The sequence below is a fragment of the Trachurus japonicus genome, chromosome 6 (genome assembly GCF_045865225.1).
Source record: "Trachurus japonicus isolate A0001 chromosome 6, Traja_1.0".
NCBI lineage: Eukaryota > Metazoa > Chordata > Actinopteri > Carangiformes > Carangidae > Trachurus > Trachurus japonicus.
The window spans coordinates 11,195,216-11,214,326 of NC_140912.1; the positions used below are offsets into that span (position 1 = coordinate 11,195,216).

Sequence of the window (19,111 nt, forward strand, 5' to 3'; positions counted from 1 at the left end):
TTGTGGGTGATTTGAGCTGGGAGAGATGCAGTGAGATGAAATGAGAGGAGACAGGGCGTGAAAGTCTGGAAGCATTTAGGCTGGTCTAACCCGAGCCCATCCAATGATAGGGAACATGGCCTCGCTTTGACACAGGTAGAGAGCGTCTGCTTTTCCTCAGCTGTGTTTGTCAAGCTGGATGAAGTAGTTTTACGTCTCTAGGACACACTCCTCCGACTCGCCTCAGACCTATACTCTTCTCACATGAGGCTGCCAGCTCAGACTTCACAGGGCCTGGGCCTGTTCGGGGACTATTGGATTGATGGAGTGAGACTGAGTTTGTGGCACTTGACATCTCTTTTAAAGAGCTTTTACCCTCTTATGAGAGAGACAGTGATGGATTGAGTGTTGTTGCCCATGTTAAGTAACAGGGAGGCAACAATTCATCTAAACTCCATCATATATAACTCTGAAATTGTAGCTATGCTGCAGAGAGTTAGATATTTAGCTGTACTTGTGTTGCGCTGTTTGGATCTATGATTTAGCTACCTGTCAGTCTGTTTCTACTCGCTCTGCGTCTGTGCTAGCACCGGCCGCTGGTCCACAGATGTGAAGAAATTCCAGTGTGTACGTCAGTGTCTGACGCACTCGTCATCAAAATGATTTCTTCAGTGCCTCTCCGCTCGCTTCTAATAGAAAACAACATTCAAAGAGAAAATCCCTCCTGGAGAAGTTGTGCATTTCATTTTCGTCATCCGTCTGCAATTTTCCTAAATTTCCAGATTAACTGCTTCATAATTTGGTGAAGAAAACATCATAAAATAACCCAGTTTCTCAGATTCTCAAACAGTATTTTTTAGCCATTTTAAAATGACTTGTTCTTGTGTGTCTACTGGTCTATTCTATGTCTCATGTTATCTGCCATGGCTTTTTCTCTTCTGTGCTCACTAGTAGTATAAAAAATATGTTTATTCTTGATGTAGGGTTTGATGTTTTGGTGAAAGCAGGCACAGGGCTAATAATTTGCACTTAAATAGAAACAAAGAATGAATCAACTATCTGTTAATTGCAGATATTATGCATGTATATGCATATTTTCCTCCATTCCCTATATTTTTTCCTACTAACAAAACAATGCAAAAAAAGAAAACAAATATCTTATTATCTCTCTCTCTCTTACGTCTGTTGCTCTGCATGTTTTCTCTTTCTTCTTTTTCTTTCTTTAAATGCAAGGTCAGGATCCTCCACTTCTCTGAGCTTTTCCATGCTTCCCCCGTTTGCAAGCTGTTGTCAAACCGGTTGCTTTGACAGATTAGAAAAGCAGCTGCTTAACATTTCGCAGGAAGAGGGAGTTAGACTTGGATGTCCTGTGTCAAAGGTCACTGCTTTATAACTTTACGGCTGGTCTGCTTTTTGTGTGTTTTACGCTCTTTAAGGTCATTTGTCATTTTTTTGTCCATCTGCAGCTTAGCGTTCATCTGAGCACTACTGGATGTTTCAGTATAACACGCTAATGGAAAAAAGCTCTCCATGGAATGTTTAGACAAACGGAAAAACTTGCCTGTTTTGTCATTTCAATCTGACTTATGGTTGCTTGGTGTATCTTTTCTGAGTGGTGTTGACTTAAAAAGGAAACTGTGTTGAAGAAACTGTATATGCCTACTCAACCAGGTGTTTATTTAACTCTTCGGAGATGGCAGAGTCATACTTTGGCATGGAGTGCAGAATACGCTGTTTAGTTTTAGCCAATCAGACGGACTCTGCAGCTCCTGCAGCTGACAGTCCGTCAGGAGCTGCAGAGACAGGAAGGAAATTATTTCCACATCATATAATCAAATGCATCTTGCAATGAATAATATGGAAAAATCTACTTCTCCCAGCTGAAATCCATCTCTAGATGTTGTAATTTCACTCTGAAACAAAACATGTGTATTTTACATGTAGTTGCGTTTGCATATCCCTGTTTTTCGCTCTGCGATTTCTACAGTTCAAAACGCCTTGGTGGCTTGTTTAAACTCAAAAGTTGCTTGAGTCGCATGCATAAATGCTGGGATTTCACACTGCGTCTGTGCGTGGTTAAACAAGTCTGGGTGGCTATTTCAGCCTGGTGGATAAAAGATCTATGACTTTTGACATTCCTCTGCCCCATGACGCCGCTCTTACCAGCTGTTCCCATGTTGACAACATGTGTTGTTTTGACTTCTGTCTTTGAAACCTCCCTGCAACACAGGACCATGAACAGAGAAGCAGCCTGAACGTCCCATGACTCTCTGTCTTCCTCCCTCTGTCTCTGATCTCCAGTTTAATCTCTGCACCAGAGAACACAGTGATACTGATAAAGCTGTAATAAAAAGACATGACATGATTATCTCCAAGTACATTCTGATCCCAACTATTACTCTTTGCTTCATTTGCTGCACAGATGATAGTTGTAATTTGACCATACAGAGCAAAGACACCTTTTGTTTGACGGTACTGTACTGTATCTCACAACCTTGACAACATGTAGCCTAGGGTATAATTCTACACTCCCTTCACGCAGTCTACACTTGCAAGTTTGTTCTTGCTCCAGGTCAGCACTGAGCCCCCTTTGAAGAGTCAATGTAACTACGGTTACCATATGCTTGGTATTACCATCCCTTTGCATTGCAAGTGTGCTGCAATGTGATTGGAATTTGACCTTGGCTCTTGCATATAAAGATATGGTCTTGTTTAGAACCACTAAACATATAACAAGAAAAAAAAACTTATTTGAGGACTAAATTGCCTTCCAGCAATTTTTCCTTTAAATTCAATAATGCATCATTTCTTATGAGATGACTGAGGAAAAACACTTAAAAACTCTCAAAGGTATATTCATAACTTGGCTGTAGTCTGCGCGTAGATATTAGTCTTGTATAGTAATTATGTGGGAGCACATCACTGTTGCGGCTTTAAAAAAAACAAGATGAAACCAGTGATTCTGATCTTCCCTTTGGCAAAACTCACATTATTGTGTAAAGGAGACACTGGAGTCTGCTCTGATCACCCAACAAAAAAAGTTTTTATAGTGTAATTATAGAGTACGAGGCCTAAGTGATCAGTGTGTTTGATCACGTTCACATACAAAGCAGTTTTGATCTGAGCCAAAGAGATCTGCTGGTTTTGTGGAATCCACCTTCTCTCTGTGAGGTACTGAGCAGTATTAGCCGCTGTGATTGCCATATTGGCTGAGTGACAGATATTTAAACTCTGGTTGAGTTTCTCTCAGATGCCTAACAGTTTCCATGTGTCCTCTTGGCTTACCTGTTCACAGTAAAGCAGTGGGTGGGGTCATCTTGAGGTTGCTGCCTGCCAGTCCTAAACAAAGACATGGGTGCTCAGAAAGGGATATCTAATATCAGCCTGGTTATCCTGTTAGAAGTGATTTCAATGAAATGTGTCTGTGAGAAATCAGAATTTATAGATTCAATCAGACTCAGACATCTATTTTAAAACCTCCTCAGGCTGTTTTGTGGTTTCATAGTGCGCCAAAGAGGCATGAATTTATGTTTGGCTTAGCGCTCAATTATGTGGTTTGTTCCGGAGCTGTGAAACTGGGTAACTAGAATAATGAAGAGCTGTCTGTTCGTCACATAGTGTCTGAGATATCAGTTTTGTCTTTCTCCGCAGAAGTTCTGCTCTGCTTTAAAAAAAAAAAAAAAAAAGCTTTTCAGTTTTTTTTTCTTTCTTCAGAAAAGCTGTTTTACTTGGCTGGTTTTCAGCTTTGTGCCAAATATGAAGTGAATGAGTCATTCTTTTCTATAGTAATCCATATTATACCCAGATGAACCTCACAGGATTATACTAGATTTAACCCACCTAATCATGTGAAATTAACTGCTGGGACAACGTGGGAGGGCAAGTCTGTCTCCAGAGTCTTTCATTTACCATGTGACCCGGTGATATATGTTTTTCTCAAGGGTTTTTTCTGCTTTATGGTAAAGTGATCTGAAGGATTTTAACTTGCACCTCAAACAAACGTTAAGATAACACCAGTGAATCCAATATAACATGAAAACCAAACATATAGGTCATGTAAACATTACATCAGTAAAGGTGCTAAATGTCATCATAATGCACTGATCTCCAAAGAAAAAGAGCACTTTGAACGATCTGACTCTTCTCCACTATTTTTCTAAGTAAAAGAGCAGAACAGCTATTGCAAGTTGTCGCGCTGGCGGCAGCTGAAACCAAGTGATAAGTGGAAGAGTCCTACCTGAGTGGGTGCTGCTGATTGAAGCAACCCAGCTGTGGATCAGTGGAGCAGAGGTGCCCGGGTCCTTTGCCCTCCTCTTGCTCTCAGAGGTGAAGCCGTCCTCCGGTCCCACGCGTTGTGCCAGCTCTCTGTGCTCTGTGTTACCAGCCCTGATTAACTAATGGCTGACAGATGAGGCTGGCAGGCTGGAGAGGGAGGAGCACGCCGACATATATAGCGTCTTTTTCTCTCACTGTTGAAAATGCAGATACAGCTCAGCCGGGGGAGCGTAGCCCGTATGGCTGCGATTTCCTTTCTTCCTCTCTTTTTTTTCTTCCTCTTTCTCTTCTCTTTTTTTTCTCCTCCTGCTTTTACAGCAGTAAGGAGGGGCTACCCCCCCCCCCCCCCCTCCTCCTCCTCCTCCTCCTCACCTCCCCTCGCCCTCCCCCCTTCAACATGTTTGCCTGTCTCTGCTCTTGTCTGAGGTAGAGGGAGTTCTGTTATCTTTTTTTTTTTTTTTTTTGCGGCAGGTATGTGGATCTGCCATTCTCAGGACTAGTCACTCAGCTCCGGCCTCAGCTTTGATGTTCTCTCTCAGCTGAGTCTGCCCTGTGTTTAAAATGCCTCGGTAATTACAATGTGTATGATGCATGTGAGCGCAGTGTCAACCACTGCCCGCAATGCACTCAGGAAGCAACAGGCAGGAGGTGGCTTTATCTGAAGGGTTCAAATGAATCCTCCAATCTCAATCAGTTGAATTTTTAAAACTTTGAAAAAAAAGTCTTTTAGCTTCTAGAAACTGGACAAAGACAAGACAAAATCTTTGAGACATGTCAAGACACGAAGTTAGACACTTCTGTCCATGGTGCATCATCTGTTGTATGATCAGTACCATGAGTGCACAGGGGGAAAAAAATCATGTGTTTGCTGTTATGCAACATTCTGAGATCATAATTAGAGGACAATGCAATATTATGTTTATTTTCTGGACTGGAAAATACGCTAAGACAAAATGTAACTCTCCTCGTCTTGTGTATTTGATTCCAGCACCCCATTTTTGGAGTGGCATTGTATAGGGGCGCTCACTCGTCAAGCAGAAATAGCGGGCACCCTAATTGCTGTCTGGCCTCATAGGGACTGAAGACTGTAGAATATTTTCATCTACTATCTCAGGCCTTTTTCATGGCTTTCATCAGGGTGTCTGGTTTTTATTCATTATGGTGTTTTTTTCCCTCCTACTTCTTCTTCGTTGTCGTCTCTCTCTAGCTTTTCCTGGAGAAATTCTACGTTCCTTATTGGTACCAGATGATTGTCTCGCCATGCGCATGCATCCATGTTTCGCTCTGCATCTTGTCTTCCTCTTGCCCCGGCCTCTGCCATTCGCAGCAGCTCTAAAAGTAATTCCTGTGTTTACAGGTTAAATAGCTGGCTGCATTCCATCAGTGTGTGAGTGTTTGACAAAAGGTTTTCGGCAAAATCCATTTGGGTTGCTGAGCCGAAATTTGTTTGCAGTGAGTTCAGTTGGCCATGAAATGCTACAAGGAAGCTGTCGGGCACTTTGTGTTGAGGTCTCAAGCCTGTATATGGGTCAATGACGTATAAGGATTTTCAACATGCCATTTTTAAAAAACAAAAAAAAAGAATATCTTTTGCAACTGTTCAAACAACAAGGATGTCGTGTATACAAAAAATAACGTTGAATTTTAAAATTTAGCAATTTTAGTGTTTTTTCATATAGATGAATCGCCCGTGGCCTTAAAAAATGTCATGTGGTGCGACCATAATTTATCTGAAAATTAATAAATTTTCTTAACATACTTAATAATTTTTTTTACAAATAGTCAGTAATATCAAGTACATAGAAACAAAGTGTTTGCATTTCATTTGAATTTTTGCAAATACTACTCTCATATTTTAGCTCTATAATGTCACAGTCGCTATATTAATTGTAGTTGACCGACTAATTTTTTCTTTAAATTGCATAATACTGATAAAAATGTTTTAAAAATACCTTTCACTTAAGCATATTGTATCAGTTATTAATGTTTAAGTTACAGAAATTAGTTATTTTAGTTTGTATTTTATTTAGGTATTGTTATTATTGGTCGCACCACATGATGTTTGGTCGCGCCAAATGACCTAAAGACATTGTATCATTAAAAATCTATTTAAAGCTACCAATAAATAATTAATTTCAAGCAAATTTCATATTGAAACCATATTTTATTAACCTTTCAAACATGAAAACAAACATTTCACATTTTTTTGACAAAAATCTAACCGTGTGTGTGCGCGTGTGTGTGCGTGGCCCAGGTCTTTTTGAACTTTGCCCAATCTTGGCCCAGTCTTTGATCAGTCTTCGCGTGAACAACATGGATACAAACATTTCATTTCATAAACATTTTTTGACTTATTGATAAAAATCTAACCGTGTGTTTGTTTGTGTGTGTGTGTGTGCGTATGTGCCGCTAACCCCAGGCCTTTTTGAGCTTTGCCCAATCTTAGCCCAATCCTCGCATGAACAACGCAAACATTTCTTTTCTTTTCATTAAAGCAGAAGGAAGTGATATATTTGTGTTAATATAAGTCTTAATTAGTTGTATCTTCCGACAGCAATCACTTACATAGAGTGTTTGAACCGAAACACGGGTCTGTCAGTCCCTCTGCTCTGCTCTGAGCCGAGGAGAAAACATTTATCGTATCCTACAGTTTTTATCCAATGAGGAGAGAGAACGGCATGCAGGGCTGTGTGTGCAGCCAAGGGACGCCGTGAATGTGGCGACGTAGGGACGAGGACTGTTATGGTGCGTTCAAGGCAACTCGTAACTCGTGTTTTTCCGACCTGTGAAGTCGTACCAGTTCGATCTGGTACGAGTTCACGGGTCAGAAGTTACGAGTGGCCGTTATAGTGACTTTCACAGGTAAAACAGGTCGGAAAAACACGAGTGGGTTGCCTGGAATGCTACAAAGTCGTAAGTTGTGACCTGAAGCTGTAATTTACGGTTTCAAAAGCCTGCCTGGAACGCAGCATTAGCTAAAACGACCGGATCGCTTACTTCTGCTTTAACATTTTTTGATTTCATGATAAAATCTAACTGTGTGTGTGTGCGCTGCTCAGAGCTACGCTACGGAGGCTCATGGGATTTCTTGGTTTCCCTCATCAAACTCATCAAATACACAATCCAACAACTCCACAACGCTCTGGTGGACAAGTTGTGAGCTGCACATTCACCACACTATGAGATAATAACACAACGTTACCACACAGAGTTGTTGTAGAGGGAAATTGTCCACGACAGGAACGTGCATCAGTGGTTTTGCATGAATTTCCCTCTAACGTTGTGTTATTATCTCATAGTGTGGTGAATGTGCAGGCCACAACTTGTCCACCAGAGCGTTGTGGAGTTGTTGGATTGTGTATTTGATGAGTTTGATGAGGGAAACCAAGAAATCCCATGAGCCTCCGTAGCGTAGCTCTGAGCATCTTACGGCTCTGCTCCGCCGTTCTAAAAATAGCTTGCCCCAACAAATAAAGGTAACAAACCTACTGCTATGACTATAGGGATTATGACAATGGGCCAATTTGTTGAACTATCCCTTTAACACATCTTTCTCTTCTCCTGGCAAGGTACTCTGCTCTTGCTGTGGGGTCAGAGTTGACACGCTGCCTGTGGCGAGCGCCTTTAACTTCGCTTGGCAGTGGCTCTGTCAAAATTAATTAAAATGAGTTAAATAGGTATAATAATTTATATTTTTGCTAATAACTGCATAAATACCCAAGTGAAATGGCATGCTTTTAATATTTTTTTTCTTATATTTTACTAAAATGAACTAACCATTATTTCTGCAATATTAGCAAAATAACTCATGAAATATCAAAAAAATATTCAAAATAATACTAAAAATTAAGTACTTAATGTTTATCAATCATCAATTCAATATAAAAAGCACAAATACTGCCAATCTAGGTCATATATCTATGATGGAAAACAATCTGCAGTGGTCGCACCGCATGATAATTGGTCGCACCACATGACATTTTCAAGTTCGGTCAAATATTACTAAAACAAGATTAGCAACATAAACAAAGCTAGCTAGCTTTTCACAAAAGGACACTATGGAATTTATAATTAAAATAGATATTTGTGGAAAAAAACTTAAATTAATTGTTTTTTTTGAGGTCATACCACATGATATCCAAATGTGGCAACAACATTACAGCCGTTAAAAAGGTTCTATTTTTTTTTTTAAATGAGAGAGCCACAAACCTTCTTTCTGCTTCCATAGCTCTATGACAAAATGGTGGATGATACAACTCCCTGTCCATGAGTAGATTTCAACATAAAAGTTCCAATAGTGGTCATTTCTTGATGGTCGCACCACATGATATTTAATGAAATGGATATGAGCGGACAAAGTTTATTTGTATATTATGAAAGAAATATAACTGCAAAAGCTTTGCAATTTTGTACAGGAATACAAAACACTTTGTAAATTATGCCAAATAGGGCAGAAAATAAATTGTAATAGATTTACAATAATTTCAAATAAGTTTTCAAAACAGTAGTCAGGGCTGGACGGTCGCACCACATGATATTTTGACACTTTAAATTACAAAAAAATTAGAAATAACTCCTGATTTTTGAAAAGTTGAAGTGACTACATATATGGGAGACATACTACATATAGATTAGTATATTTTTGTACATTTAAACCTTTTTTTAACTTAAAAAAATACAGCCGGACAGAATATTTAGGCGTCACGTCATTGACCCATATGTATGTGTGTATGTATGGTGGAGGTTAAGAGGAACATTTTGCTGTAGCCCATGTTTACATCCACGGTCCTGGGAGAGTGTTGTGTTTCATACTTCACCCAAAATATAAAAAGCGTCCCAGCTTAAACACCTGTTAGTGGAATTACTTTCAACTGCACCAAATACCTTATTTTCAATTCACTTCATGTGATATACAAAATAAATCACACTGACATGCAAACAAATAATAGATAACATTTGAAAAATATTATTTTTCATATCTTATGTTATTTTCTTTTTCTTTTTGTGTTGCGTACATAAGGATGTCGTTTTCTTTCTGTGATGATTATGTGAGTGTCAAATTTGGTTGATGTACAGTATGAGTGATGTATGATATATCTGTAAAAGAAAAAAATGTCGGTAACACTTAATTTTACGTCTATCTCTATAACGCATTATAACCATCCTTATAATGAGTTATAATGCAGTTTTAGCACTGTATAACTATAGTTATAAACACTTAATGCTTTATTACAATAAACATAACACACTATAAAACATTTTATCATGACTTATAAGGTCAGGTATTATAATATGTTATAATTGTTAGTAGCTCATTGACAATGCCCACATTGATAATACATTATATAGTTATAATATGTTATGACTGGCTTATAGACGTGTATAATTATCATTATAAACACTCATAAATTACCATAAGACTTTATAACAATAAGCATTATAGAGCAACACATTATAGAGCATTATAACTCTGTTATAATGCTTGACCTTATAAGCCATTATAAAATGCTCTATGATGTGTTAAGCTTATTTGTATAAAGCCTTATAATAATTTATGAGTTTGAGTTTGAGTTTATAATGATAGTTATACACGTTTATAAGCCAATTATAACTATATTTATAATGCATCATCGATGTGGGCATTGTCAGCGAGTTATTAACAATTAGAACATATTATAATGCCTGACCTTATAAGTCATGATAAAATGCTTTATAGTGTTATGATTATTGTTATAAAGCATTATGATCATTTATGAGTGTTTATAACTATAGTTATACAGTGCTATAACCAGCGCAGGAATTTCACGAGGGCCACGAGGGCCATGGCCCTCGTGCCCGTCCGATTTGGCCTTGTGCCCTCGAAAAAAATATCTGCCCTAAGGCCACAGTGGCCTTGATGCCCCACCGGCATTGCCCCGGTTGATTTTGCGGTTTTCTCCTTTGCCTCTTTCCTATCAACACGGCTTTGACACCTGCGTCTTTGAAGAAAAATAATGCGTATTTTGATGACATCGTCAGGGGTGGGTTTGATTCGAGTCTGGCATAAACCGCTCGGGCGGGCTATAACAACAGTTTGATGACCAATCTATCACCGGCCAACCAGGTGACTTCATCAAAAACCCCCCACCCGCCGAACCAATCATGTGGCTGGAAAAGTCAAGCCACAACATGTCAACACGTGCTAAGTGTTTGGGCTGTTACAGCCGTGTGCGTCAGCAGAGGAACACCGCCGGTAAAAAAAAAAAAAAAAAAAAAGAGTTATGTCGGAAGAAAATGTGAAGGAGTCAAGGAGAACTCGGATGGCTGACCGTGAAAAGATGCGTGGTGCGTCATGTTTACATGATCCAATTGAAACTCTGAAGTAGGCTAACGCTAAACTTTCACAATGGAGACACCAGACAGTTGGAGTGGACCGACGTCCGGCCGCGTTCACACAACAAACGGACGCGGTCACGGTGCGGTCGCTCTGCTGCTGCTCAGCCCAGAGCGACTGTTGTGTTCACACCGACACAAACGCACCGCACTCCGGCGTAAAGTTCAACTGTGCCGACCTGAACACTGCCCAGACCCGGGCAAGCTACTATACTAACATCTGTTTTATTTATATGACACTGTTGTATGATGTTCATCATTACATCTGTCATGTTCAGTTTTTGAAAGGGGAAAAAAAAAATCACAAAATAACCTCCTGATAACTTCAAATCTCACTTGTGGCAATAAGGGAATATTTAAGATTTACCAAATTAGTGATTTGAGTTATATCGTGATATAAATTGATGTCGACTGATATGAAAAAAATTATCGTGATAGGATTTTTTCTCATATCGCCCAGTGCAATAGTAAACAAGTAAGATAGGAATTTCAAAACATAGCCGCATAGGACTGGACCCTTGTGCAAAAAATTAAATGCATAAATGAATTTAAAGTTGAAAATTTCTGGTTTGCTTGAGCCCGTTTTATGTATTAATTTAACAGATACCGGTAGTTAGTAAATTCATTAAAGACGTGGGTTTAAAATCATTGTTCTATTTTATGGCCTTGCTGCCCTGGCTTTTGGCCTTTGTGCCCTCAAAAAATTGACAACACGTAAGGCCAAGTGGCCCTGCCCCTAAAATGACGAAATTCCAGGCCTGGCTATAACTGCATTATAACTCATTATATGTATGGTTATAATGCATTATAGAGATAGACGTCAAAGTGTTACCAAAATGTCAATAAAAAAAAAAGTAACACCCCCCAAAAAAAGATAATGAACTATTCAGCGATTTTACAGTGTTTATACATTGTAACTATGAGCACCATTAATAAATGTTGAGTTTTGAACTTGAACAGCCTATTCCAATGTGCCCATCTATTTTCTCTGACACTCATCCTCCCTTCCCTTCTGCTTCCCTCTGCAGTGTTCAGTGACATGTGGTCGGGGGACCAAGAAGCGAGAGATCGTCTGCGTTCTTCAGAACCAAACGAAAACGGAGGAGGAGCACTGCAGTCATCTGCCTCAGCCGCGAACACAGAAGGCCTGCCGGGCGCGGGGATGCCCCAGTTGGAAAGCCAACAGGTGGAGGGAGGTATGTTTGTTCTCTTCGCCGTCTCCTCCGGCTCACCAGATCACAGCCTCACAGGGAGCACGATAAGAGCAACCTCTGCTAGCAGCTGAGACACAAGCACAAACACAGCTGAGGGCTTCCCAGAGGTTACAGATGTAGGACATGTACACACAGAGCACCTGTCCAATCACCACTCAGTTTGTTCTCGTTCAAACGTAATGTGTCATTTCCCGTGAGTGTGGACTAAACACAGCGGGCTGGATTTTTGCAAAACTGTTTATGCAGCGCACAGGACATTTACACGTCATGTTAAAATCGTCAAACAAATGGGTGTAATCTACAGCTTGTTCATGCAAATCCCATTCCTTACGCTAAATCGTATTAAGAGTTTGTTTGGAGCTCAACTGCATGATGAGCTATCTGACTGAAACGATAAACACAGACACTCAGAGGTGCAGCTGATGCAGACGAGGTCGGCCTCCCATGCAGATGAAAGCAAAGAGTTCAGGATGACACACGTCCTCCTGAAGCGTTGCAGGTTTCTGTACCATAGCAGATGCTGGCAGAGTAAAAAGCCATGCACAGAAGAGTCGTTGGTGTGTGTGTGTGTGTGTGTGTGTGTGTGTGTGTGTGTGTGTGTGTGCTGAGGTCACGGTTATTATGGAGCCGACCACACAGCCGTGGTATCTGCTACCACATGGGGCTCAGCGAGCAGCAGTCGCGACACAGTTTCGGCTCAAAGTCATGCTGAGCTCCTGGAGGGAGGAAAATGTTCAAACCTAAATTTATCACAAGTCATAGGCCAGACAGAGACAAGAGAGAAGGAATGCCCTGTCATGCTCTCAGTCACGCTTTGTCAGATTACCCTGAGGAACAAGCACGCTGTGTGGTCAGAGATGGTACAGAAACATGGCGTTTGTTGCTTCTTGAGGCATTTCTCATCTGTTTTATGCTTGTACCACAGGAAGACTCTATTCTTAAAGGACAGGTCTGATATTCTACAATATTCTTTAAATTCCTTCCTTCACCTGTATGAGGATCTGACCTCTCCCTCCTCCTTTCCACGTTTAAAGGCATAGTACAACATTTTGGCAAATTGGCCCATTGCCATAATCCCAATAGTTTTAGGAGTAAGTTTGTTACCTTTAATTGTCGGTGCAAGCTATTTTTAGAACAGCGGAGCAGAGCCATGAGCTGCTCAGAGCTACGCTACGGAGGCTAATGGGATTTCTTGGTTTCCCTCATCAAACTCATCAAATACACAATCCAACAACTCCAAAACGCTCTGGTGGACAAGTTGTGACCTGCACATTCACCACGCTATGAGATAATAACAGAACGTTACAAGACAGAGTTGTTTTCGAGGCAAATGCAGAGACTGCTTGCTGAAAAACTGTCTCCTATAGGAACGCGCATCAGCAGTTTTGCACAAATTTGCCTCAAAAACAACTCTGTCTCGTAACGTTCCATTATTATCTCATAGCGTGGTGAATGTGCAGGTCACAACTTGTCCACCAGAGCGTTTTGGAGTTGTTGGATTGTGTATTTGATGAGTTTGATGAGGGAAACCAAGAAATCCCATTAGCCTCCGTAGCGTAGCTCTGAGCAGCTCACAGCTCTGCTCCGCCGTTCTAAAAATAGCTTGCACCGACAATTAAAGGTAACAAATCTACTCCTAAAACTATTGGGATTATGGCAATGGGCCAATTTACCAAAATGTTGAACTATCCCTTAAAGTGTAAAATCAAAAAAGGGCCACGAGGACCCTTGTCCGCCTCCCTCCACAAGACCCCTGCCACTCCCCACTCTTTGAGGGTGTCCTCCTCCCCTCCCACTCTCTCCCTCGCCGGTGAGTCTGGAAGCAATCATCTTCCTCCACATACCACCAGCAACCATGAAATCCTCAACTAGAGCATAAAGACATGTTTTATATCTTAATATCCATGCATGTGACAACTTTGAAACCTCAGCGCCCACTGTTTGAGTTATTCCACAGCTTACCCAGCCCTCTCAGTCACCTCTGACTGGGGAGGGGGGTGTAATGGGCAGCATGGGGGGGAAGGTGAGGGGGTGTGGGCTTCCCTTTGAGCCTTTACCTGTTTCCAAGGACACATTAATCATTCTCATCTTTTTTTAGTCACTATTTGTGATGCTGTGCATATTTCCAGTCTATTATACTAAATTGCAGCTGGAGGGTTGGTTCATCCAAACAGTAATGAAATGAAAAGGCTCTCTTTTGTCTGTAGCTATCTAGCTTTGAGTTTGGGGTTTATCCGTCTCAGATAAATTAAATTCCATTAACTTCCATTGTATTAGGGAGACGGCAGAAATCTCAGATGTGGATATCTCTCAGCACGGGCAAAAACTAAAATTATCTGCACGGCTACACCCTCAGAGATAAGTGAGAAAATATGTTTTGTAATTTGAGTGAAATGGCCCTTTTAAGTCTGGAGCTGCTCACTCAGTGCTATCATGAAATCATGAAACAGTCCGCTCATTTTTCATCTATAGTTTCATGACGTCCCCGCCATCTCTTTCGCAGGAACAGAGATTTGGGTTTCTGGAGCCGGAGCAGTTAACGGTGACTAGAATCACTTCGACAGCAGGTTCTATTTTCATGCTTTGGAAGACTTTTAAAAAGCCATTCTTTGATTTGAAGGTCAGATTTCCTACGGGGCTTTTTTTTGTTGTTCTTTTTCCAGACTCGGGGACTTGACCCTTCACATTTAACCACACTCTGCGCAACGATAACACGCAATTGCAGTGAGAAACGGAACAACACCAAATACATCTGGAAGTTTTCGGGGAAATTTGATACTTGACGCAGATTTTCTGACTGTGTGAAATTGCTGGAGCCTGGCACTGTTCTTTGAGGTCTAAAGGCTGGGTGAGCGGAGGAGGAGGAGTGGGGGGGGGGGGGGTTACAGAGAAATCAGCCTGATCAGCTCAAGCCTGACAGAGTGCTTCCTCAGTGTGCCTCAGTATGCAGGTATGCTTCTCAAAGCAACATCAAAGAGATGCTGGAGATAGACCTTTGTGTGACCCAAGATCTGCGGCTCACAAAGAAGCGACAAACTGGCTTTGGATTAATTAAGTGCATTGTACAAGAGACTCAAAACAGCAACAGTGCACACTGCAGACCAAACAAACATTTTAATACACAAGTCTGTGAAACTTCTGACAGAAGAAAATAGACACAGTTTTCCTCTGGCAAATCAAAACCTAAAGGTCAAAGGCAAGAAAATATATACTTGCTCAGTGTAACATACACTCGGGTTTTGCTGCTTCAGCTGCGCTCGGTCTGGTGTGAGCAGTAACTGTGTGTAAAGATGGATGACGCGTGTCCACGTCCTCCCACTGCACAAAAAACGAGCCAAACATCACAGATGTAGGGCGCTGTAATCCGGAGCTGGTAATGTCATTTACAGTTTGCAGTGTAGCGATCAGCCGGTGGCGCCGTGGTATCGAGGTCCCGCCCATACACCCGCCCAAGCCAATCAGTCACAGCTGTCAATAACCATGTCACACTTCTGTTTTATAGAATCAAAATATTGAATATTGAACCAAACTTATCAGAGCAGCATTTGAATTAACATCAGCTAAGCACCAACATGTATTTACTGTGTCCTTGTCCCATTCTAACATGGAGCGGGTGGGGAGCAGCGTTGAACATTAGCTCAAGGTGACTAGTTAGCTAGTGTTAGCAATATTCACACTGATCATTCAACTTTTTCCATTGTGCAACTCTTGTAACAGTACAGATGAACATTTCATAGATCCTATAACAAGAGTGAAACACATTGTATCATTGTATCATTTTCTGCCTTCCCAAATACCAAGTACATTAAAATGTTGCCCATTAAAGGTTTTCTTTCTTGGTTTGATTTGTGTGGCCTAGCTCAACCACAGATTCATTCCTCTCTCTCTCTGTGAGCCCAAGAGCCTGGCTTTACATAGAAAAAAAAAAAATAGCCTTTGGGAGAAAAATACATTATTATGGTTCAAGGACTTAGGATACAATTTGATTTTGTTTATAAAATTACTGTGTAGGAGCGCTTCCTGGACTCAAAAATATTTTCTTTGAGGTGCTCTTTAGATGGGGCAAATGCTAATAGAAAAAGAAAAAAATACCCAAGGCACTCTCTGTGAACAGTTAAAAAGCCTTTATTGCTATGGCGTGGTCATGTTAACCTTTAAAAGACTCCTATGCGTTTTGACTCCCTGACAAAGGCGAGTTCACAGAGAGTGCATTGGATAGTTCTTCTTTTTCTACAGATTTTGTTTATAGTTGGAGTTGCCCTGTCAATATAAAGAGTCCCCTGAATGCCCACCTCCTTTACACTGCACTAGTTTATACTGTACAGTAGGCATTGTATTCTAATTCCCCACATCTGCAGACATGGGTCAGGATTACCCCAATGACAGGGTCATTTAATCAAACTCTCAGAAGCCTCTTTCAGAGACAATCTGAATAGTCCTCCTCCATATGTTAATTGAACTGTGTTAAGTTTACCTTCCAGGTCAACTCACTGAAAATAATGACTATAGTCTTACCATATTAGATCTTTGCAGCTATTCTTGATTGATAAACTGACTGTGTTCTTCTGCGTCTGTTTCCCCAGTGCTCTGTCACCTGTGGAGTCGGAGTTCAGAAGCGAGATGTTTACTGCAGGCTGAAAGGCACCGGATCAGTGCGTGAGGATCTCTGTGATGCTCACCAGCGGCCCGCTGCCGCCCGACCGTGTCAAACTGCTGAATGCACACATTACTCTTGGGTAGCAGGTGAATGGGAAGCAGTAAGTACAGACTCTTGTTGTTTTTCTTCCTCTTCCTGTGTATAACTCCTGCTCTTCCTCTTTCTCAGTGAGGGGCACACATGTACAGATGTTTAAACATCTTATTAAGGTTTTTATTGGCCGAGATCTCCACTTTCTCTCTAACCCCAACCCTCTCCCTCTCTGTGTACCATTTAAATGGACGACCCGTAGGAACTCTAGCTCATGCGTCATTCATAAGAGCTTTACTGATAACCATCATACAGTATCAAACCTCAAAGTAGTGATGGCCATCATCCCTTTGGTCCTGTTGGCTATTACTGCTCTGGGTCATGCTATCAGGCTGTTCTTTTTTTTCTTGGACCTCTCTTTAATGTCCTGTGCTTTGTCCTCAAAAGTGAGGCATAAAAAGAGGGGCACCATGTAGGGACATAGCACCGTGTCCTCCTGCTGCAGGAATGTTTGCACTGTTCAGATTCCTGTCTGCGTTGCCTCGAGAACTTCTTTCTTCCACAGTTTGACCCTGAAATCGTTTCTGTTCTGGTGTGATACAATAAAATGTTACAGTTAAAGACTTTTCACATGAGTACATTTTAAGATGCTGGTCTGTATTGTTACTTAAAAAAACAAAAAATTCCTGTAAACTAAAACCAGGCCTGAGGGAAAACACCTTATTTTTCATCTTTCATAGAAACGTTGTCAGCCAGAGCACATGTTTTAGATAGTGTTACCATTGGCACATGATGCTCACTTTCATCTGCTTGTGCAAACTCTAACACAATAAGGAGTGTCCATTTGTGGCCATATGGGGAGCTAAACAGGCAGGCTGCAGTCTGAGAGGTCATTGATGGTGTTGCTGGAAGTACAACAGTGCCCCCCCTCTGCCAGCTCCTCTCCACTCTGACCTCATCCATCCAATGGCTTTTTTTTTTTTTGCAGTGTAATGCAACATGTGGAGAAGGCATGAGGAGCAGAAAGGTGGGCTGTATAGGCCCAGGGATGACACCTGTCCAGGATGATTACTGTGAGCCATCGACCCAGCCTCCATCACGGCAACACTGCAAGGCAGCTCCCTGCCGCTACATATGGATCACAGCAGAGTGGTCTCAGGTAGGAATGAAAAATAAGATTGAGTTTTCCCCTCACTACAGATAAAATGTATGTAGTGTTATATATATACTGTAGAGCTCTGGAAAAAGTTAAGAGACCACTTCAAAATGATCAGTTTATCTGGTTTTACTGATTATAGGTATGTGTGTGAAAAAAATCAACAACACAAATCAACATTTTATTCTATGAACTACTGAGTACAATCGTCCCAAATTGAACAAATAAAAGTCATTTAAAGCATTTATTTGCATAAAATGACAACAGCTCAAACTAAACATAAAAGATTAAGTGTTTTCAGACCTCGAATAATGCAAGAGAACAAGTTCATATTCATCATAAACAACGCAACACAAAGAGTTCAGAAATCATCATTGGTGCAGTTGTAGCCGATGTCATATCTGGCCCTCTGCGTTGTGTTTCTCACGGCCTGCCCCAGGTGGGGTTCGATTCCACGACCTCCCGCACCGGAGGCGACGATGCTAACTTCTTCGCCAAGAGGTTGACAACCACTTGGCGGGTTGGTTAGCACGTCTTTTATGGGTGGATTGAGTGCACATCCGTTACACAGTGCAGTAACCCCAATTTTTAATCACAACAGTGGTTTTCATACTCTTCCTCGTTGAATATGATTTGGTTCAGCTGATCACCTAATCAGTGCCTCATTAAAGAGATAGTTCAACATTTTGGCAAATTGGCCCATTGCCATAGTTTTAAGAGTAGGATCGTTACCTTTAGTTGTCAGTGCAAGCTATTTTTAGAACGGCGGAGCGGAGCCGTGAGCTGCTCAGAGCTACGCTACGGAGGCTTATGGGATTTCTTGGTTTCCCTCCTCAAACTCATCACGAGAGCGTTTTGGAGTTGTTGGATTGTGTATTTATTTATATAAGTAAAGCAGTCACATGATAGGTTCTCATTAGTTTAGCGAAGTGGAAGAAATCCACCTCTGTATTTAATGTTGCTGATTTGTGCAAACATTTACCCATGTCAGTATTAGTAACTGTCAGTGTGTGTATGTGTCTCTGTGTGTGTGGCGGCTCAGTGCTCTGCCAGCTGTGGTGTTGGCTACCAGCAGCGTATTGTCTCCTGCTCGGTGATTCCCTCCTCCCAGGCTGCGCACCCATACGCTGCTGCCCAGTCCTCCTCTGCCAGCACCCACTGCCCCGAGCCTCACCCTCCTGGCACTCGGCCGTGTCTCCTCAGGGACTGCCCGCACACAACTTACTGGAAAGTTGGCCCGTGGAGCAAGGTGAAACACAAAACACTTGTTAGGCAGTGAGAAATCCTCTCTAGCTAATTGCTCTTTTCACAAAACAGCATTTTTACACACTCGATGGTAATAAAGCTCATTTGTGGATTTGGATTTGGTTTCAGCTTGCCTGTTAATTGTTTTGTTGGTGTGTGTGGGAATTATTTTGTGTGTGTGTG

At 41.3% G+C, this 19,111-nt stretch overlaps 1 protein-coding gene and 1 long non-coding RNA gene across 3 annotated transcripts in view; one reads left to right on the plus strand and one right to left on the minus strand.

The window, feature by feature from the left end:
* Nucleotides 1-19,111, plus strand: part of LOC146985622 (A disintegrin and metalloproteinase with thrombospondin motifs 20) — a 110,654-nt gene that overhangs the window by 83,754 nt on the left and 7,789 nt on the right. For both annotated transcript variants that reach the window (XM_085778709.1, XM_085778710.1), the window contains exons 29-32: nucleotides 11,655-11,822; nucleotides 16,424-16,597; nucleotides 17,516-17,686; nucleotides 18,726-18,932. In XM_085778709.1, coding sequence (XP_085634835.1) covers nucleotides 11,655-11,822; nucleotides 16,424-16,597; nucleotides 17,516-17,686; nucleotides 18,726-18,932 — 720 coding nt within the window. The remainder of the gene's footprint in view (nucleotides 1-11,654; nucleotides 11,823-16,423; nucleotides 16,598-17,515; nucleotides 17,687-18,725; nucleotides 18,933-19,111) is intronic.
* On the minus strand, nucleotides 2,089-4,407 carry LOC146985624 (uncharacterized). Its single transcript, XR_015035980.1, has 3 exons — nucleotides 4,217-4,407; nucleotides 3,265-3,318; nucleotides 2,089-2,320 (listed from the first exon to the last, which is right to left on the minus strand). It is a non-coding gene; the product is annotated as an uncharacterized LOC146985624 (long non-coding RNA).